At 40.5% G+C, this 22,698-nt stretch overlaps 1 protein-coding gene across 8 annotated transcripts in view; it reads left to right on the forward strand.

The window, feature by feature from the left end:
* NBEA (neurobeachin) overlaps window positions 1-22,698 on the forward strand; it is a 395,298-nt gene that overhangs the window by 70,879 nt on the left and 301,721 nt on the right. For all 8 annotated transcript variants that reach the window (XM_029048269.2, XM_039914901.1, XM_039914903.1 and 5 more), the window contains exons 11-13: window positions 10,009-10,117; window positions 11,354-11,506; window positions 17,227-17,395. In XM_029048269.2, the coding sequence (XP_028904102.1) occupies window positions 10,009-10,117; window positions 11,354-11,506; window positions 17,227-17,395 (431 nt within the window). The remainder of the gene's footprint in view (window positions 1-10,008; window positions 10,118-11,353; window positions 11,507-17,226; window positions 17,396-22,698) is intronic.

Here is a 22,698-nt window from a genome sequence, read left to right on the forward strand (position 1 = left end):
CTGTCTGGTATGAGAGTTCACTAGCACCCCTGAACCTGGCGAAGACTGATACCAGGGTTGCAGTGGAACATTGGAGTAGCTCAGGGTATCCCCAGACCTGTTCAGGGTTCCAGAGACAATTTCCCATCTCCCTGCAGTAGAAATCCTGTCCTATTTGATTATTTTGTATCGACCCCAGCACTTTGCACAGTGCTTGACAACATACATTCTTAATAAATGCCAAAATGGAGAATTAATAGGATATTCCCAGATGTCAAAGATTGATTCATGGGGCCTTTCTCAATAATGCTCAGTGGGCTCCCTTACTGTCTGTGCCCTGTTTTCTGGTTCAGACTCCTTGTCCGGGGATCCAGCGGATCTGGTGAATGTTCCCGAAATACCACCGGGCCAACCTGAAGCCCTGGTAGTTTGGGAGTACCTTCAGGATGCTGTACCCCAGAGCCTGCAAGCATTGAGTCTGCATTGGCTGACATCACGGAGTCAGTATCATAGCACTCACTTTACAGTTGGGATAGAAAATCCCATGTCTGGTGTGGTTTGTGAGATTTGGCTGGTGTTGGGGGATGACTCTGATCTTTCAGTGGCCTTTACCTCAGTTGCAGAACCACAGTGTTTTAGGATAGTCATGGCACATGAATTCATCCTATTTTTATTCCTTTGTATTGGGCTTGAATTGCTTTTAATGGCTTAGGAGAGTACAAATCAAATGACTTAGAGTGATGTTTGTGTGTGTGTGTGGTGTTCATTGATAAGGTTCTTTGTGCACCTTCTGTAGCAGCTACCTGGCTTTTTTGCTATCTAATACCATGATCATTATGCCTGTTCCTTCTTTGTTACACCAAGGGATTAGATTTTGGGTTTTCTTGTTTGGGAAATAAACTAGATCTACATTAGTAGATATGAATTTTGCATTTAAGTGGCTGCCTGCATGGAAAGAGGACAGGATTGTGCATGGAAGAAAGGGGTGTGTGTGAACAAGTGAGAATATTTAAATAGCTCAATTGAGTCTGTGAACAGGAAAATATGAATGACGCTCCACAAAAAAAAATATTGGGGGGGTGGTGCTGATGCTGGAATTTCTTCAGACATTTATGAGGTTTTAAGAAAAGCTTAGGGAAGAGGCTGCCTGAAGTTCTGTATATAAAGCTTTTATAAGAGGTCAGAAGAGCATATGGTGTGTGGCTTCCAAAAGGTTAACTATTAATTGTAAGCCAGCTCTCCTTTGATGTTACTAAAGAGAACAAGGGGATTCTAAAAGAGCTCAGAATTACTTTGGAGGAGAAGGGAAAAAAATGGCCTCCCTGAGGATAAACCAAAACATATTGGAACTTTGGACAGGCCTTAGAATGGTCTAAGTGCTTGGAGGACTACCCAAACTGAGAAGGGTCCTGACCCAAGTTGGATCCCCATTTCGGGACCATCTTGAATTGCTGGTTGAGCCCTGGGATCACCGAAAGTTCCTTCCTAGTCAGTTCAAATGACTGTGAGCTGCAAGAGGAAATTCATTTCAATAGGCAGTCCATTTTCACGTGATTCACTTTTTCCATGCTACTAAAGTGGGCTTCTTTTTGAGTGGGGATTAGCTGTTTCATGATTTCCTGTTCATTGGAGAGTACTTCATTTCCATTCTAGGGAAGTTTGACCATTCAATTGCTACTACCATCTGTAGATCTTCTTCCTACCTGAAGTCAGCGTGAGATCAAGAGAGAAGGGGTGATGGGGCCGAACTAGCCAGTTTAGTTCAGAAATAGAGGGGGATTAGTTACAGTAAGGAGATAGTCTTCCCTCAGCTCCTAGACATAGATGATGGGTGTAGGGCAAGGTTGTCACTGGTGAGCAATAGGGGGACAAAAAGCAGGACTGGATGGTATGGACCAGTGTCTGTTCATAGCGTTGGACTGAGAAGCAGTGTAAGCAGTGTGGCCCAGAGGATAAAGCATGGGCCTGGGAGTCAGAACGACTTGGCTTGTAATCCTGGCTCTACCACTTGTATGCTGTGTGACCTTGGACAAGTCACTTCTCTGTTTCTCAGTTCCCTCATCTGTAAAATGGAGATGAAGACTGAGCTCAGTGGGACAGGGACTGTTTCCAACCTGATTACCTGTATCTACCCCAGCGCTTAGTAAGGTTCCTGGCGCATAGTAAGCATTAAAAAAGTACTGTTTAAAAAAAGTCACTACTTTTCGTCTCTGGAAAAACTCCATATATTGGAGAGGGGATTGGTGATTGGAAAAGAGAAAGCAAACCTAGTATAAAGTCTAGGGGAAGTGGTAAAATTGCAGTTAGTGGGATTAGTATGGAAAAATAGAGGGAATGGATGTGGGCAGACTTAAGGTGCACTACTAAAACTGCAAACAAAAATGACCAGTTTTCAAAGGAGGAAATAACAAGCAGAAACATCTTTGATGTTTAAAATACCATTGTCAATGTGAAAGAAATAGTCAGCATTGCCTTGATCTGACTCTTCGTCCCCAGTCCTGGGCTGTATTTGTAGTAATCTCGCTTACGGAGCTCTCACTTTGAATGAGCTTGAGGGCTAAATGCTTGTGAAAATATAACCGAAGTCCATGGCATATTTCTTGCCTGCAAGGAGATTACATTCTAAGGGCCCAGGAAGATATTAGCCTGAAGCTTGAAAAAGTATGGCTCTGAGCAATAGAGAATTTAGATAAAATTTAAAAATATCACCCTTCCACTCAGAGTACTAATATATTTTTCAACCATTTTGATGCTGCTGTTGGATGCATCATCCTTATGACATTTATAAATGCAGAAATGCAAGCAGAGCATTGCAAGGTAGTTAATTGTTTCAAATCAGTTTGCAAGGTATCTTAGTCGTGTATCACTTGGTTAATCCACACTTGTACTTCTGCGATTACACGTATGTATGTAAAATGTGTGTAAATGCATAAAGTGATCCTATTATAAAACTGTATTTATGAATCCCTCTAGCCTTATTTTACCCTCAAGAGTGATTCCACTCTTTCTTTTTTCTGGAACAGCATTTTGTGGTATGATCTTTTTATTCTCTGCGGGTCTCATAGGCAGTTTTCCTATCTTCTGGATCGTTGTTTGCATATTCCAGTGGCACTGCATTTAAGATAGCCCATTCAGTAGTATGTAATGATCCCCAAACACTGAGAGGATTGTCTGGGCATTCCATCCATACAATTCTCATTAAATTAGCGAGGCTAGACTGATTTTTATTAATTCACGTTTTCTTTTGCAGGACTGATATATTTTTGCTGTTAAAATTGCCAAAGATTAGCCCAGCTCATTTAATGTTAATACCTATGCAATTCAGAGAAGCAACCTTCAGACCTGAACTTTTCTTTAAATGAGTGTGATTCAGCACATCAAAAATATGGTAGAATAGTAGTCTAGATAATTACGGAATTGAAAGTCATCCCTTGAATATCTAATAAGACACTTCCTCAAATCACTGTCATTTTCCATTCAAGATTCTTTCCTCAACCAAGATTGCTCCTCATGGTTACATTTTTCATCTTTTGTGTCTGGCGTTATTTTCTACTTGACTTCTCTGATTCCTTCTCTTCTCAACTTTTGCCCTAAAGTAGGCCTGCCATGTTGGCCCATCTGCTACTGAAGTTGGGCCTGCCCGCAGCCGTGCCCTATTTTCTCTACTTTGGCTTCAGTGTGTCCATAAAAGGTCACTTCTGTTCTCTTTCCTTAGAGTTATTTCATTTTGGTTCACATAGATAAACTGCTTGGTTAACGTTTTGTCATCCATTCGTCTCATACCTAGTGAGGTTATGGTGGCTAAACAATGCTTCAATGCTGGAGGACTGTTTATGCTCTAATACCTGGTTTGCAGTCCTGTTTTGCCCTGGTATTCAGTTGAAACCAATGTTGGATGGAGCACCGAGGAAAATCTGTGTCTTGCAGGCATAAAAAATGTTGTCACAAGATTGCTGTATGGATAGGCACTTGATAGTGTGGTCCCAACAGGCTGCCTCCCAAAGGACATGTTGGCCTCTTAGATTGTTTCCTACTACTTTGGGTACCCGTGAATCTCTGGACAGTGTGCTTCCTTAGGAAGTAGAATTCTGTGACAGAATGCAACTCTAAATGATCGATGGAGATCTTGGTTTTGTGAAGATTAGACTGTAAGCCCGTCAAAGGGCAGGGACTGTCTCTATCTGTTGCTGACTTGTACATTCCAAGCGCTTAGTACGGTGCTCTGCACATAGTAAGCGCTCAATAAATACTATTAAATGAAGTGAAGGACAATCCAGATGCAGGCTAGTAGGTTGTGTTGTTCCATTTGAGGTGCGACAAATTGTCCGGGGTGATTTCTGGCACAGGGAGCCTCAGGGAAGACAGAGAAATGTGGGAGGGTTGGGAGAGGAGAGGTAGGGGTTAGAGGCCTTGCTATGAGAAGCCAGGCTAGAAGCAGGGTGGCTCAGTGGAAAGAGCCCGGGCCTGGGAGTCAGAGGGCATGGGTTTGAATCCCGGCTCCACCACTTGTCAGCTGTGTGACTTTGGGCAAGTAACGTAACTTCTCTGGTCCTCAGTTACCGCCTCTGTAAAATTGGGACTCAGACTGTGAGCCCCATTGGCTCACCGGATCACCTTCTTTCACCCTCAGTGCTTAGAACAGTGCTTCGCACATAGTAAGTACTTAACAAATACCATTATTATTATTAGGTCTCTCACTGATTTTCCTAGCTTTCCTACCAGCTCCCCTTTATATCTTCCCTGGCTACTTTTCCTCCATCTACCACCAACTCCATTCCAGTTTTCTCTTCTCCCTCCCCGACAGATACCTCACCTCCCCACCTTAGCCTTCTCTCCTCCAACCCTCCCTCTGCCATATTCCAACCTTTGATGGGGCCTTTCGACTATTGCATCCTAGAATGCCGGGGGGCTCTCTAGGAGAGGACTGTGATGTCCTAGAATCAATGTTGACCCCAAAAGTAGTTGCAAAAACTTTGAGAGCCCAGAAGACCCAGCATTGAAGAGTGTTCTGGCAGCGTGGTCAGGGCACAAGAGCGTGGGCTTGGGAGTCAGAGGTCGTGGGTTCTAATCCCAACTCTGCCACTTGTCTGCCGTGTGAACTTGGACAAGTCACTTCACTTCTTCTCTACGCCTCAGTTACCTCATCTGTAAAAATGGGGATTAAGAATGTGACCCCTATGTGGGACAGGGACTGTGTCTAACCTTATTAAATTGTATGTAGCCCAGCTCTTAGAAAAGTGCTTGGCAGATAGTGCTTAACAAGTACCATAATTACTATTACTGTAATCAGGGACTAATATGCCAGCCTTGGATTTTTCATAGTTCTTGCTTTGTGAGTGCATCATTATCATCAAGGTATTTGTTGAATGCTTTCTCTGTGCAGAGCCCTGTATTAAGCACTTGGGAGAGTGCACTACAGTAGAGTTGACTGATATGTTCCCTGCCCACAAATTCTTAGTTTTACAGGGAACACTAAAACAAACCACATATTCATTTATGTTTCCTGTCTGCAGAAGGCGGCCATATCTAATGGAAGAAGAGAGTAAGTCATCTAAAATAATGCGAGGCAATTCACAGATTTAGTTGTCTCATCAAATAAAAAATCACAATTTAGCACATTTTAAGAATATTTTATTCCCTATTCCTGTCCGAATTTGCAAAGAGAGATGGGGTTTAAAAGAAAAGCACATCGGAGGAAGAAAAAAGGCGAGGGGAGAAACTGTACAAAGAAAATAAAAACGGAGGCAGATGAATGCCTAGGATATCAGCCGCTAGTGTCTTTATGTTGACCTCAGGAAAATGGGAGGCAGAAGAGAGGGACAGTGTGAGCTGCATCCGATGTGGTGACGATTGGCATGGCTACTGGGGTGGTCGCCTGCCCCACCTCTACCTTACTGCTTGTCACCAAACAGGGCAGTGACTGATAGCTTGGCAGGGCAGCAGTGACTCCAGAATGACAGTGACCTAAGATAACCTGGAATTCCACTTGCTAATTCTGAAGTCAACAATGTGCCTTCCTTCAGTCTAAACGGCCAAACCTCTTATTTAACTATTCAAGAGTGCTGTGGGAATTTTGAATATTTTGATAGCCCGTGTGGTTCGTAAGGAAAAAACCCAAAGCAATGCAATTTGTAAGTAAATCTTTAAACCGCCATGCACCTCTTAACTGAGAGTACCTTGAGACTGAGTTATTCTACGTGTAGATTTATACGCTAGGCGAAAAGATGAACAGGACAAGGTCAAAGGGGAAGAACAAGATGAAAAGAGAAGGAAGGCGAATCTGTCAAGACTCTGACTTGACATTTTTATACATCTGCCAGGTCAGGATAGGAAGGGTAGAAGGAAACGAGCAGGCACGACGGTTTTCTCACTGATGGGATCTTAATCATTCTAGTGCGGGAGTGCCTGCCAGTGATAACTGCCACCAATGAGCGGAGGCTGAGGGAGGAAGGCGTATATAACGAAAGGACCGTCCTTCTGATTTGACCTTCTCTGTAGCGCCAACGACTGACAAGACTTAAAAGCGATTCTTTTGCATTTGTGGAGAGGAACTTCATTTTGAAATTGCCTATCACGGTCTTTGAAAAGCTAGTGACCAATCTGCGTCTCCACCAGTCTGCCCTGCAAAATGTGTGTGTCTTTAGCGACCTTTTAAAAAAGACGGTTTAGTGAGATTCGAGAGAAGCTTTATTGTTATTTGGCCTATTTCATTTTTCACTCAAATATTTATTAAGTACCCAAGTGTTGTGGAGCCCTGCCATTCACTGTGTTAAGCGAGTAAATAGATGCAGTAATTGATCTTCAGGAACGTCTTTGAGTTACTAATAACCCAGCTGGTGTGTTCTTTGTTGGTCATCTAAAAGTTTCAGTTTCTAGGGATTAAATTTTTTTGTGATGTTTTGCATCTGGAGTTAAAAAAAAAAAACACACAAAGAATCCAACAAAAAACTTTCAGGTATCCAAAATCCATTTGGTAACCATAAATCACTAAAGATATACTAATCCTTTAACTGGCGTTATACTGGAAAAAAAAATCTGAGAAGGATGATTTCAGTGCAATGGTGAAATGTAGAAAGGAATTTTATCTGTGCTTGAAAATCAGAATGTAGCGTACAGTTGTGTTAATAAATATTACTAACTGTCCTGAAGTTGTAGGACATAAAGTATGAGAGTGGTTTGCCTTTATATAGTTGAAGGAATTGTAACGGAGGTAATAGATAAGGACTAGAGTGTTGTCGTGCTCACTTCCCAATTATACCTATAAGTCTTGAGATGAATACTGATATGCAAGCTAAGTTGTTAAGCATTCATCAATTATTTTTTCACTTTAAGATATTTAGTGATAGCTTCTTAACTTTACCTTGAGAAAAAGCCAAGGTTAAGAATTCCTGAAGTAGGACTCATTCAAATATTTCCTTAAGAATTGCAGCAATGTAGTATTATCCATGGAAAAGTTTGGCAATAGAATGGTGTGGGCTATAAATCGATGCAAGTTTTTATCCACTAAAAGCAGCCCTGAAAAAGAGTTTTCCAATCCTGCTATTCTTTTCAGTAGAAGGCTATATTTTATCAGTTCTGTTTGACATGGATACTTGCTACTGAATGTATCCTGAACATTAGTTGCTCTGCAGATGAACTGATGTGTTCTAGACAGGAGTTGGTATCTAGGAGATATAGGAATGGGCTGAAGTATCCTTTATATTTGCCTTTGTATCTAGGGGAGTTGGAAATAGGCAAGAATGGAGAGAAATTTTGTATGGCAGTGCACAGAATTTTGCAAGTTTAATGTGAGCCCTGCAGCAAACCGATGCAATTTAGTTACTGGTAAGTTAAATTCTGTTTGAAAATATACTTCTTGGAAGCTGGCCATCTAATCAATATAACTTCCACCATGTCAACTATAGATAATTTAAAGGGTTCTTTTTGAAGGTGTAGTTATCCTAATGTTCAACTTGTTTAGCTATAAATTTTTAAAGATGTTTCTGTTAGCAAATAAATTTGTCTTTTCCATTGCTGAAGTCAACTAGCTTGAACTCTTCATAGATAGCATAGAAAAGTCTCGCTTGGGGGTCGAGCGCATAAAACCATTGGCTTTATCTTGGTGATGGTACTCATTAGTATTTGGGAGTTATATTTAATAAACATGATCTTTCCCAACTTTGAAGGGTGTATACACTCGTGGAGTTAGTGTTCTATGATTAAAAAAAAAGTTTTCAATCCAAAAATACAGGGGTGGTTTTTAGGTATTTTTACTTTATACCCGTGTGCTCTTGAAAAGATGAATTCAAATGCGTGTCCACCTCCCTGCAAAACAAAACCAAAAAACCTCCCCTACCAAAATGGGAGAACCCAGCTATTTGTTGGCTGTTTGGATGAGAAGGAAGCCTGTATGAAATAAAGATAATAAATAAATCCATGTTATTGCAGTTTTCAAGAGGTTCTGAGTAGGGAGAGTGATCTTTCCAGAGTGCCCAATTAAGGGATAAGCTTATGGGCCACAGTCAGGCTTTTCTTGTCTTTCTATTTTCAGTTACTATTCATACTCATCACACTCCAGCTGAGACCTAGGCAAGAGTTGCATACACAATGCAGGGAAGCATGTGATTTACACTCTATCTTTGTTTCTGAATTTTTTTAGTCTACCAAGCAGACGAATCATATGCAGTAGCCTTTCCAAAGTAAATATTTGTGAAGAGACCATGCCGATCTTGGGCAACTCATGTGAGAAAGAGATGCCTTATTAGCTACGTTTTTGGGTTTTTTTGTTTTTTGGCACAGCAGTATTTCATATCTTAGTGATTTTTCGGTAGTTGTGTTCTGTTAGAAAACCTAGAATTGCTTTGCCTTCTGGACAAAATGAAAGCCTTTTGTTGAATTGCAAAATGCTCAGTACTAAAGTTTCCTTTTTCTATTTGAAGCAAAAGGGTCAGTTAGAATTTTTACTTTTTAACATTTTAAATTCTTTAAGTGTTTTTTTTCCCCTTCAGGAAACTATTTTTCTGTTTCTTCCCTCTGTCATCTTGTATATCTTTACCACTATTAATGATAAATTGGATCTTAATCCTGGTTATGATTATTGTTTTGAGTGAGCATCAGAAATCATATTACCAAAGAAGTGTAGATGAAATGTATGAAATGCCTGCATTTAAAATATGAAATGTTTTACATAAAAAGGAAAAGAAAGTGCTTGAAAAGATTTATTATAATGAAAAAACAGTTTTAAATTAACTTAATTTAGAAATGATAACAAAAACAAGCCTGCTGGATTTAACCTGTTGACCTGTTTTACGACGAAGAGTCAATTGGATGGTAGTATTTAATGGTAGCATTTATTTTGAAGCATTGTTAGAGATTCTCTCAATGTAGAGGAATATTTAATATGATTTGTTACTCCATTGATCATATGTTGACAGCATAAGGCAAAGATTTAATGTATGTTCACTTTCAGTTGTTGTACGTGCATGTCAACACTCATTGAAAACCGTGCTCCATTAAATTGTCTACTGATGCTCTGGAATGGCTTGGCCGGTCAGATGTATTTTCATAAATCTGCGTGTGTCTACTTTCATTTGAATTCTAATCATTTTCAATGTCCATAAACTTTTTTCCCCTTTAGCTTACTCCCTCTCGCTCCCTTTATCTTTATTTCTTTCTCTCCTGCCCTTGCACTCTTGTTCTTTCCTGTCTTTGTCTTCTTCCCATCATCCTCCAATTTAATACCACACATACACAAATGCTGTAAAGATACCTAATACTTCTAATGAAAAGAGTGAAACATCAAAATAACCAGGAATCAAACCTGTAATAGGATTAATTTGCAATTTGGGGAATTTTTTTTCACTTTCCATTGGTTTATAAATGTAAGAAAAAGTGCCAGAAAAGGTCACAAGAAGGAAGTTGTAGTTTTGATTTCAAGGCATTTTGTATCATTTTTCTTTTCTTACAAAAGTGATCATGAAAATGGAGTTTTGTTCTTACAATCCAAACCTAATGGTTCTCTAATTAAAACTATTTGTACTTTACACACAGTGCTACTCTTTTGGCTTTTCTGGTTGAACTACTTAAGAGTTCAGTGGCCATGCAGGAGCAGATGCTGGGAGGAAAAGGCTTTTTAGTCATTGGCTACCTTCTTGAGAAGGTAAGTGGTTAATGTTTATTGAGTAATCTTGAAAAGATGGATGTCGGGGAAAAGTTCCCTCAGTTGATATAGGCATTGAGAATATGATATTATATTTTGGGTTAAATCTCATTTTAGGATTTAGGTACTTTCAGTAAAAGGATCATAAATGCACTTTAACAGACAAATTTTTGGTCATCTAATATTCCTCTAGTACATGCAGCATGATTTCTTCAGGGCAGCTGCCCTAGTTTTTTCCAGTATGTCTTCCCAAAAAGCTTGTTAATGAAGTAATATTTTTTCTTCTTTTTTTTATGTGATTTTGGTTACCTGAGTTTGTTAGATTAATAATAAAGCAGGAAAGAGACCCACCAAAATTTTTGGTATAAAATTACTCCAATAGTGAAGCTAATGGTGGTGATTCAGTATTTCCAGCTTGCCCTATACATATTAATCACTGTTTCTCTTAGAGCTTTTAGATTAAGTATGGTGTAATTCAAATTAGGATAATAGCATGTTGAAGAGTATCCCCTTTATGCAAAAAAACATGTTATCCTGATGGCTCTCTCGTCATTTTTTTTATTCATTCTTTTCTCCTTGTTTCCATCCACAGTTGTGCTGTAATACTCTATTTTCTGGCTGGGAGAAATTAATATATTTATAGGAAGTTTAATGTGACTTTCTCTAGGCATACTAATTGCCACAGCCAACAAACCACAGCCAAGACCATATAAAGCTGTGGTCTTGGAAAATGCTGATGCTAAAGAAATCTTACTGTTCACATGGCCATGGGCCAGGGAGGAGTCAGTGCATGACCTATGCATACATATACAGGCATAGTTACATATGATCATGAAAACTGCAGACATAAAATCTGGGACAGCGTATTTGGGAGTAATAAGCTATTCGTAGCAGATTTCATTTCAAAAAGAATTGGAATTATACCAAGTGCTAATATAGTGCTTTGCACAGAGTAAGCGCTCAGTAAATATGACTGAATGAATGTCATTCTTGGTTGAAGTGCTTGTTCGCTTGCATTCTTCCACAGACGGTGTGTGTGTGCGCGCGTGCCTACCTAGTGGTTCTGAAAATAAAACATGCCTCTTTATAGTTTTCCCACATTAATACTTAGTAGAGTGAATCTGAATGTGCTTTATCAATATTCTAGTACATTTATTTGCCATCTTTTTATTCAGAAAAAAGGAGAAATGCTCAATCCTGAATGATTAGTTGTAATCTCTGTTTTTTCCTCTTCAGTCATCTAGAGTTCATATAACCAGAGCTGTCTTGGAACAGTTTTTGTCCTTTGCAAAATATCTAGATGGTTTATCTCATGGGGCACCTTTATTGAAACAGCTTTGCGATCACATTCTATTCAACCCTGCTATCTGGATACACACGCCTGCAAAGGTAAGTGAAAGATTGTTTTGTGAATCGTAGTAGGCGCTGTCTATTAAAACAGTCAAATGAAAATACTACTAAACCTTCCTATTTAGGTTGAATTCAGTTTCTAAATGAGGTATAGTCACTTTCCTGGTAATACTTTTTCCTAACTTTAATTTTAGGAAAATCATTTATTATTTTCCCACTCATTGGTTAGCTGGCTCAGGCAAAAATGAAATGATTTTCATTATCCTCTTCTGTTATGCATTTCTGCTCTGTGATATTCAAGACAGAGTGTGTTGTGAGGGGTCAGAAAAGAGAAAAGTTCAGGAAATGAAAATTGAAATCGATAGTTGCCATTGGCTGGATAGGGAACATTTCTGTGAATTGTTGTACTCTCAAGTGGTTAGAACTGCTCTGCACATAGTAAATGCTCAATAAATACCACTGATATATAGACTAAATGTTCTGTGTAGGCACAAGCATTTGATATGCTTTAAAAAGGACTTTTATGCTAATGAACATTAAACTCCTGAATCCCACCATGGAAAAGTCTAATGGAGAAATCTAGTGAATGGAGTTGGTGAATTGATATATTTTAATATAAAATTTTTATAATCTAGCTATTAAATTTATAATATTTGCAGCTCATAAATGTTGGAATATAGGTATTTACATTTTCATAAAATGAAATCAATTTATTAATGGCAACCTCATTGTAAAGTATTTTCTTTAAAAACCGTAAATAGTACAGCATTTGACACATTAAGAAATAATGATGTGTAACTGGGGTGTGAAATTCATGCCCTCACAGGGGAAATTTCTTATCATAGAAAGCGTCTCAAATCAACATGGGGAGGACTTTAAGGTCATTGTGGGCAGGGAACATGTCTTTATATTGAGTTGTGCTCTCCCCTGTGCTTAGTACTGTGTCCTGCACACAGTAAGACTCAATAAATACAATTGATTGAAAGAGGGAAGTGGGACTGATTGGGTAAGGCTTGGAGTGGGTTAGAGATAGATTGAGAGGATAGAATTAAGCACTCTTCTTCAGAATCCCTAGATTTCCTTCTCTGGTTTGACAGTGCTCTTCTCTGGTGATTCCTGCAGCAGGAAAAAAATACAGCTGGGAGTGTCACCATTGTCAGAGAGGGAAGAATGCATAGGGCCATCTGCTTGTACATTCAGGAGAACAAAGGACAAATTTGTTTGCACCCCCCATGGCATTCTAAAATAAAACAGTCTGTAAGCTCTTTGTGATCGGGAATCTTCTAAGTGACATTGCTTGCACACAGTAAGTGGCCAATAAATTCCATTGATCGAGGAATAGTAGAAGCACAAGATGAAGAAGGCACACTGAGTTAAGATGTGCACTCAGGAATTTTCTCTCTCTTCTCTTTCTGACATCTCTCCCATTCTTTTGCCTCTACTTTTCCCCTCTCCATTTGCTCCCTTTTCTTATCTACCTCTCATCATGTCTGCAAAGTGTGAAGCACTTGTACCAAGCTCTTAGGATATTTACAGAGTTAGAATAAGAGACCCTATGCCCTCAAAAAAGTTTACAGGCTAGTGGGGGCCACAAGCCTGATGAGAGTGTGAACCATCAATTACGGAAATGTATCTGTGCCTGAGCGGGAGGAGAAATCAGTAAGTTCGAGATTATTATTAGAGACAAGGTGATTGTTGAGTGCTAAGTTGAGTAGTTAAGAGAGAATAATCAGGTTATAGGGAGAATGAACAGGTAATGTCGTGTCGGATGGCTCTGATTGCCCATCCACCTCTGCATCTGTGCTCATCCATCAGTCCATCTCATGGAAAGCCCGCCTATCTCCGCTTCAAACAGAAGTGTTTTACCATTGGCTTAAATCACTCACTCACCTTGCCCCATCCTACCTTCAGTCACTGATTTCCGGCTTCATCCCAGCATGTTCACTTTGCTCCTCTGACACCAGTCTACTCGCCAACCCAACTCAGTCTCTTCTATCTCTCTGATGACCCACTTGCCCACCTTAGGTCTCTGGCCCGGAACCCACTCCCCCTTCATATCTGACAGACCATCACTCTCCGTACCTTCAAAGCCTTAGTAAAATCATATCTCCTCCAAGAGACCTTCATCAGCTAAACCCTAATTTCCCCTACTCCCTTTCTCCTCTGTGTTGCCCTTGCACTTAGATTTGTACCCTTCATTCGTTCACTCATTTGTATTCAATAATAATAATAGTAATGGTATTTAAGTGCTTACTATGTGCCAGGCAGTGCTGTAAGCACTGGGGTTGATACAAGGAAATGAGTTTGCCTCATGTGGGGCTCACACTCTTGATCCCCACTTTACAGGTGAGGTAACTGAGGCACAGAGAAGTTAAGTAGCTTGCCCAGAGTCAGACAGCTTATAAGAAGCAGAGGTGGGACTCTCAAGCCCGTGCTCTTTCCACTAAGCCATGCTATATTTATTGAGCACTTACTGTGTGCAGAGCACTGTACTGAGTACTTGGGAAAGTACAATACACAAATAAACAGTGACATTTCCTGCCCACGGCGAGCTCACAGTCTAGAGTAGGGGAGACAGACGTCAATAGAAATGGATAAAAATACAGATATGTAAATTACATATCTGAAATTTTATCTGTCACTTTGCTCCCCCCTCACCTCCCCACCCCCAAAGCATGTACTTGAGTGCTTTGGTGCTAAGAGGGGGGAAGAGCAACGGGAGCAGCAAGTCAGGGCAACCTAGAAGGGAGTGGGAGATGAGGAAAACCGGGGCTTAGTTTGGGAAGGCCTCTTGGAGGAGATGTGCTATCAATAAGTCTCTGAAGCTGGGGAGAGTGGTTGTCTGTCAGATTAGAAGGGGGAGGGCGTTCCAGGCCAGAGGCAGGACGTGGCCTAGGGGTCGGCAGCAAGACAGGTGAGTTCCAGGCACAGTAAGAAGGTTAGCACTAGAGGAGTGAAGCGTGTGGGCTGGGTTGTAAAAGGAGAGATGTAAAGTGAGGTAGAAGTGTGGAAGGTGATGGAGCTCTTTAAAGCCAGTGGAGAGGAGTTTTTGTTTGATATAGAGGTGGATGGACAGCCACTGGAGTGTTTTGAGGAGTGGGGTGACGTGTCCAGAACGTTTTTGTGGAAAAATGATCTGGGCAACAGAGGGAAATATGGACTGGAAGGGGGAAAGACAGGAGGCTGGGAGGTCCGCTAGGAGGCTGATGCAGTAATCTAGTAATTCACCCACGCTCAGCCCCATGGCAGTGCTTTGCACATAGTAAAGTTTGCACATAGTTTCGTCCATACCCGTAACTTACTCTAACATCGGTCTCCGTTACATTGTACTCTTCCAAGTTGTTAATTCAGTGCTCTGCACCCCAAAGGACTCAAAAATACAACTGATTGCGTACTTGTTTGATTGATTGAAGGGTGGGAGGACCTCAGCTAGGCAAGGTAGAGTAGGGGATGACTTGATTTGTGTGGGTTTGGCTTGTAGCTGGAGTTGATTTCCAGAGGTTAGATTTGTTTGCGGGGAATAGAAGTGGTAAGCTGGAAGAAAGCGTGCATTGGAGACAGCTTATGGAGACATCCCTTGAAACAATAGAACGCTTGTTCTGTGTAAAGAGACAATAGGGAATAGTTACAGGTTTTTTGAGAATGGAGTGATGTGACTGGACCAGCAGCTGAAAAAAAATTTGTACAGCTGTGACTAAAATAGAATGTAAGGATAGAACGGCAGGCATCCTTACCCATACTGACCAAGCCCTTCTCATTTATCTTCAAACATACTGCCTCACCACAGTTAGCTCCCTTAATTGGTTCCATGAAAAGATAGTTTAAAAGAAAGAGCACTGAATGAATTGATCATATTTTTTGGGCACTTGCTCTCTGCAGAGGGTTGTACTGAGTGCTTGGAGGAGTACAATATAACAGGTTTGATAGACATGTTCCCAGCCCACAAGGAGCTTCCGGTACAGAGGGGGAGACAGATATTACAATAAATTATGGATTTGTACATAAGTTCTTCAGAGCTAAAGGTGGGGTGAATGTCAGGTGCTTAAAAGATACAAAGCCGAGTGCACAGGTGAAGAAGGGAGAGGGAGTAGGGAAAATAAGGGCCCAATCGGCGAAGGCCTTTTGGCGGAGATGTGATTTTTATAAGGCTTTGAAGGTAGGGAGAGTGTGGGGCGGGCGGTGAGATAGATGAGCTTGATGTACGGTGAGTAGGTTGGTAGAGGAGCAAAATGAACCTTCTGGGTTGTGGTAGAAAATAGGTGAGGTAAGATAGGAGAGGACAAGAAGATCTGAATGCTTTAGAGCCAATGATAAGGAGTTGCTGTTGGTTGTGGAGGTGGATGGGCAACCCTGGAGGTTCTTGAGGAGTGGGAAAACACAGACTGCTTTCTTTTTTTTTTTTTTTTAGAAAAATGATTTGGGCAGCAGAGTGAAATGGAGGCTGGAGTGTAGTTTTCCATAGGAAATAATGTCAAATGCATTCCCAAGATCCAAAACATCACTTCACATATCAGTATATTTTAAAAGTGATTCAAAACTACATATAGTTATATAAGTAGGATAAATATGTGCCAGTGATAAAAGATGTTGATGTTGATTTTGATTTTTATATGTATATATGAAAATACAATATTTAGTTTTCAAAGTGTTTTCCAATCCAGCAAAAAGGCACTTCCTGTAATGATTAGAAAATGCAGTACCTATGCTAAATATGTCTGCCATCGTCTATGTTTAATTGAAATGGTGGTGATATCCTTCTATTCAAGTAGGGGTCAAAAGGAGGGGAGGGGAAGTGTTTAAGCCATTTTAAATTGCTGACAACGAGAGAGCTCTGCAAGCAATACCTGCATTGAAATTCAGCAGTGTTATCACAGAAGCTAAAAGAGCAGCAGCATTTTTGTGTTTTCGTAGTCATCCCCCCCCGCCCCCCCAAGCTCTCTGTAGACCCAGAGCGTAGCCATAGATTCACCACGTCCAGTTTTGTTAGGTTCAGGGATGCAGGAAAACATCAAAGTAGAACTGGAGGCTTAATAGTAGGGAAGCTGTTAAGGAGAACTAATACACACTTGCACATTGGCTTTCACTCTCTCGCTCTGTCCCTCCCTATCCCACGCACACACTTCCCCTCTTTCCTTCCATTTTAAAACACTCACATGGATTGACACCAAGTCCACTGAAGCCTGCCTGGCTGAAAATCCCAGTAAACATGAGAAGTCAGATTAGGGACCCTCCTTCTCTTGTGCCTACTCTTTTGCTCCTCATCCCTCTCCTTTTGCCTATTCTTCCCCACAGTTTGGAGCATCGTGTCCTTTCCTCCTGGCTTCAAGAGTGCATAAATGCTGTTGCTGAGGCTTAAAAAAAAATGTTCAGAGGTTTTAAAATCAAAGTCTGTGAGCTAGATGGGCCAATTGGATCTAGCCCGTGAGCTTGATTTGACACCTCTCATGTAAAATCAGTGGTATTTGAGTGCTTGCTGAGTGCAGAGTATTGTGTTGCACTCTCTTGGGAGTACAGTACTCTTAGGAGAGAACAATCTAGTAGAGTTTGAAGACCTGACACCTGCCTGCAAGGACCTTCGTTCCTGACTTGAACATTTATAAAAATGCTAAATGTACTGAATTGCAAGTAAAATGCCAGTTCTTTTCATTGCACTGCATTTTTTTTGCAAGTCTAAATTTAAGATTGCATAAATACATTGATACTGTATTATGAAGCACAGTAAATCATCATGAAATATACTAATACTTGTATTTTCTTAGGTTCAACTTTCTCTGTATACCTATTTGTCTGCTGAATTTATTGGTACCGCCACTATCTACACCACCATAAGAAGAGTAGGAACAGTATTACAGCTAATGCATACACTGAAATATTACTATTGGGTGGTTAACCCAGCGGATAGCAGTGGCATTACTCCCAAAGGATTAGGTAGGTACAGTATAGTGAAACTTAAATGTTTTAGTATGTTGTGCACATTTCTCCCCGCACCTGAATTTCTAGCAGTGAAAACTTACAGAGAGTCAGGAGCAGTTTGACGTGGGTGGGCAGTTGAAGGAAGACCTCTAAAAGGAGTCATTTAATTGCTGTTGTCCTAGAAAATTAATTCTAAAGCATGGAGAGTTTGAAAAAGCTCTAAAAATCGTTTGAGATTTTGTCTTTGCTGAAAGAGAATTGCTGTATGAATATTCATTTTTACCTGATTTGCTGGAAAGCTTGCCACAGTTAAAGGTGCTTAGCTTTAACTAGTTGTAGGGTTTAACAAGACACCAGCCTTTACCATCTGGCAGTTATCCCTTCTACTCAACCTTTTGTTGTAAAAGGTAAATAAGTAATAATAGTACTTGTTAAGCGCTTACTATGTGCCAAGCACGGTTCTAAGCACTGGAGTGGATAGAAGTTAATGAGGTCGAACACAGTCCCTGTCCCACGTGGAGCTCACACTTTTAATCCCCATTTTATAGGTGATGTAACTGAGGCCCAGGGAAGTGCTTGCCTGAGGTCACACAGTAAACATGTGGCGGAGCTGGGATTAGGACCCAGGTCTTTTTTTTTGAACCCCAGGCCCGTTTTCTGTCCGCTAAACCATAAATAGCTAGTTAGCCTTAAGCAGCATCACCTTTGAACCCAAGGACAGTGCCTGAGGTTCTTAGAAGATAAGAGTGGGGGAAATATAATGAATAAACAGGGACAGGCTTCCCCAGTCAGTCTGACTCCTGTCACTACCGGCCGCTTTTAATGATTTGTACTACCCTTCCCTTTATTGCACTGGCTTGTTTATCCTGACTCCAGAACATGAAGATGCACTGTTAGGACCGATGACAATTTGGGAAAACACCTCAAATGATCCCAAGTACCATCATTGGGTGGTACAAAGACCCGGACCGTCCAAAAATGTATGGTAGCTCTAATCCAAACCCACATCTCATTCTTCACTCTGTCGAATTCCAACCCTAACCCCAGCAGCTATTTTGGAGAGCTGGAGCAATATATAGCCGGTCTTGTCTCCTCAGATGTAGCACAGAAGCCCCGCTTTGGCTTCTTTGATGGTCCTGGATTTCTTGGTCCGCCCCCGCTGGAATTGCGGTCCTTTGTCTGTGGGAAGCTGTGTACTACTAGTATTTCCGATTGTAGCATGGCAGCCATAGAAGTGTGTGGACTCCCTTCGAATCTCGCTTCTGAAAATGCCCTATTTTCTAGGCCTTCTCATACACAGGACGGTTTCCATCCCGGGTCCTTTTATCTTTCTTCAAAGGTCTTGTTTCTCAACCTTTTTGAAAACCTCCAAATTATCCAGCAAATGGCAGAGCCAGAAACTATGCTCTGAAACTTCCATACGGATCAGGTGGCTGTGGGAATATTATTTTAAAAATAGGTGCATTCTTACCAGTTGCAACTGCAGAATGAACATTTGAAAACCTGGCCCCTGGTAAACTTGTCAATAAGAATATCAGGTTCATTCTTTTATCCTCAGAAAGATATTGGTGGGCAGGAAGTTGAAGTTATTTGCTCAGTTAATTCTGACTCTCCACTTAACCCATTAGCACAAGTCTAATTTCCTAAGAGGCTCCGGAAGCTTTGTTAACTTTTTCTCCCTCACCCCATAGTCTCTGTCTTGCGTTATCCTCTTAAATAGGGTTTCACTTATTTAGTTGTAGCTCTATTTCACCAACCTTTCTTACAGAAGAAAGAAAATATGTAGTTCTTAGATGAGAGCCCTCTTGTCGCTCTCCCTCCTCCAGGGTCAGGGACCATGTCTAATTCCCACCTGTGTATTCATTTTTTCCCAGCACATAGTACAGTGCTCTGAACATAGTAAGCACTTAATAAATGCCATTATTGCTATGCTACTAGATGTAACAGACAGATGTAACACACACACTTTTGAAAAAGAACTTTGAGAATTAGGTTTTGTTGGATAAAGTTAGTTTTGTATTGAAGAGTCTATTAACACTTTGTGTAAGCTTTAAGAATGGTATTTTTTGATGTTTAATTTGGAAGCGCTTTTGGGGGTTTATATTCTGCCAATTAAGTTTTGCACCATTCATTAAGGTTCAGACTCTTTTGTAATTTGTTCAATGAAAATAGCGGATGTCACATAATTTGTTTTTCTCCTAGCTTTAATTTTTCTGAAGTATAAGAAATAGTTCTTATGCCTGAATTTTCATAAACCAAATGTTTCTCAGCCAGATTGTGGAGTTTAGCCCCAAATGATTTTTCTTTTTCATTTTCTAAAATTATAGACTCAAACCAACCAATAGCAAATAATACTGACTTGGGTGATCTTGATTTCAGCACTGATCCACTTCCTGATACAAATGAATTATACTCCACCAAACACTTTCCCTACTCTTGACCCGGGAGCCTTGAATGAGTTCTGCATCTCCTCCTGGCTGAAAGGAACATGAAGCCTTGGGCTTGTTATTGGGACCGTTGCCCCTTAAATGATATTCCACCAAACTCGAGTCCAGGGTCCCCATAGTGACTTTTCATCCTTTAAATGTATCTAGAGAGTGAGGTGGGTGGGCATTCAGGTGGGGTTTGAGCTTAGCATGTAAGTCATGCATTAAGATGAAGAATACTTCCCATAATGTCTAAAGGAGCCTCAAGGAATCCCTTTACATCAAGAGTTTCCATGGCTGCCTTTTAGCACTCGCTAGTATGGGAGACCTGGTCAGGGACAGGCACTGTCGTGGTTGGTGACTTAAAGATAATGATGTTTGCTCCCCGTGACCTATTTTTATTCCCAACTAATGTGCCCCGTGTACCTCTCCCGACTCCAGCACCCCTGCGGAAGACAGGAGGCTGCTGGGCATCGGGCTTTCCCACCTTCTTTCCCCATCAGCACCAATCCTCCTCCTCATCCGGTATCTCCGGCCCACATACACAGTTGCCACGTGTGCAGTAATAATAATAATAATAGGCTGTTTTCACACAGTAAACTTTAACTCAAGAAAGCAAGGTTAAAAATTTAAAAAAGCGCTATCGGAAAGACAGTGAGCCCGTGTAGCTGATTGTGGGATTAGGGCAAATGCTTAGGCTGCTTCGGTGCAGAGAAAGCAAGCACGAGTAAGGAGCACACATTTTAGCCAAGTCGGTATACTGCTTACCGTATTAGTGTACGGGGCTAGGTTTGGATTTTTAGGTTTCAGTGGGTAAGGCCGTGAATGATGTGCGCGTCCCCTGGCTGCTTGCCCCAGACTAAATGAAAACTACGTTTTTGGGGCCTCATCAGAACGGTGAAAATTGGTGTGTGGAGGAGCACAGTGGGTACACTTTTCTTTGTTTTTCAGAGCAAAGCCATCTGTCTTCCTGCTACCTTCTTTCCATTTTAATAGTCAGGCAAGACTCACATTAATCACAACCAGATCAGGAGACGTGCACAAAAACGGGTGAACCAATGGACCATCTTAGGCATTAATTCATCAGTTTGGCTGAGAATATTCTCTTCAGTGGGCAGAATGCAATGATTTTCCAGCATGATTTGAGTAAATATTTTGCCAAGTGGATCAACAATGATGTCCATACCCTTTCGCACCAGTTTATTGCTACCTAAATCTTCCCATTTAATAATGATAATAATAATTATGGTATTTAAGCGCTTACTTTGTGCCAGCCACTGTTCTAAGCGCCGGGGTAGATACAATATAATCAGGTTGGACATAAGTTGGACGCAGTCCCCGTCCCACATAGGGCTCACGGTCTTAATCCCCATTTTACAAATGAGGGAACCGAGGCACAGAGAAGTAAAGTGACTTGCCCAAGGTCACCCAACAGACAAATGGCAGAGCCGGAATTAGAACCCATGACCTTCAGACTTCCAAGACCATGCTCTATCCACTAGGCCATGCCGCAGAAGCGGTAGTTTAGCTCTCTTGTGGTAAAACCATACTCATTTTATCCTGCAGTATTTTCCATTCCCGAGTACTTTAGTATCGGAAGACATTTCATAAATAAGAATCTTCTCTTTCAAAAGTGGAAGTTTGGAACCAAAAGGGCAAAGTAATTTATCTGAAAATACAAAAGAAGTCATAACTAAAATAAACTCCCTGGCTGCTAGCAATCACTGGTTGAAGTCCAAGCATATTTGTGTGAACTATTATTAATCTCTAGATGTAATGAGGATATATAGATTTCTTCCTTTAGGATAGATGTTCTTAGAGATGAACTCTAGAACCAGAACTTTTTTTTTTTTACAGTGTGTGGCGATTCTAGCTTCCGAGACATATTGTAAGTGGGCGAAGCGCTGTCAATCAGGATTCTCAGCAGCCCAGTTGAAACTTGTTATTGAACATTTTATTGCGTATGATATCAAAGGAGAGGAAAAATGCATCAATTGCTCTAAATACATGCTGTTTGGCCAAATGAGAAGAATTTTTAAAAATCCAGATAGGTTCTCAAATAGTCTTCAAAAGTTATAGCCACTCAGTAGTGCTCAATAAACACTTATTGTTTATTGAGCACCTCTCGGATCCAAGTGCTTTACTAAGTACTTGAGTGAATAAAGTAGCTGGATTATATCAGACCTTTCCTCAGTGAACTTAGTCTTGTAGGGCGACAGACCCAAGAGAGTTTGCAAATAGAAAACAAAGGAAAATGGATATATATATATATATATATATATATATATATATATATATATATATATATAAACATATATATGTGTGTATATATATACATTTATATATATAGATGAGCAAGTGCTTAACTAATGTGTGAGTCCATGCATGCTGAACATTAGAAAAGACCTTACATTACTCAAAATGCAAGCATTCAGATTTTGAGTGACAAGCTACCCATATCAATCACTAGTTTTTGTTGAGTGCTTAGTGTTTGCAGAGCTCTGTTCTAAGCACTGGGGAATGTTCACACTCTCCACCCTAAGGAGCTTATTGGAATACTTTTGAATGTAATTCCTCACTATAGTACAGTGTTAGGAATGCTAAGGGTGTTCAGTACACTATTCCCAATGGTGATGAGGGTTTTTATAACAGTCCCATTTCTCCTAAAATAAATTCCAGTTTAAATAAAGGGCCTCAGAATTAGGGCCCTTTAATGGTTTTATACCTTTGGCTTAGATTAACAGATTTTCAGCAAACTATATGTTAAATGAATCTTGGATCTACTCCAGCGCTTATCAAAGAAGCATCATAAATGTCATTAGCATATTTTGCCTTTTGTATTTCTATTTGAGTTTTTTTAGCCTCATGCTTTAAAAAGTAGCTGGTTTATAG

The sequence above is a fragment of the Ornithorhynchus anatinus genome, chromosome 20 (genome assembly GCF_004115215.2).
Source record: "Ornithorhynchus anatinus isolate Pmale09 chromosome 20, mOrnAna1.pri.v4, whole genome shotgun sequence".
In the NCBI taxonomy this organism is placed as follows: domain Eukaryota; kingdom Metazoa; phylum Chordata; class Mammalia; order Monotremata; family Ornithorhynchidae; genus Ornithorhynchus; species Ornithorhynchus anatinus.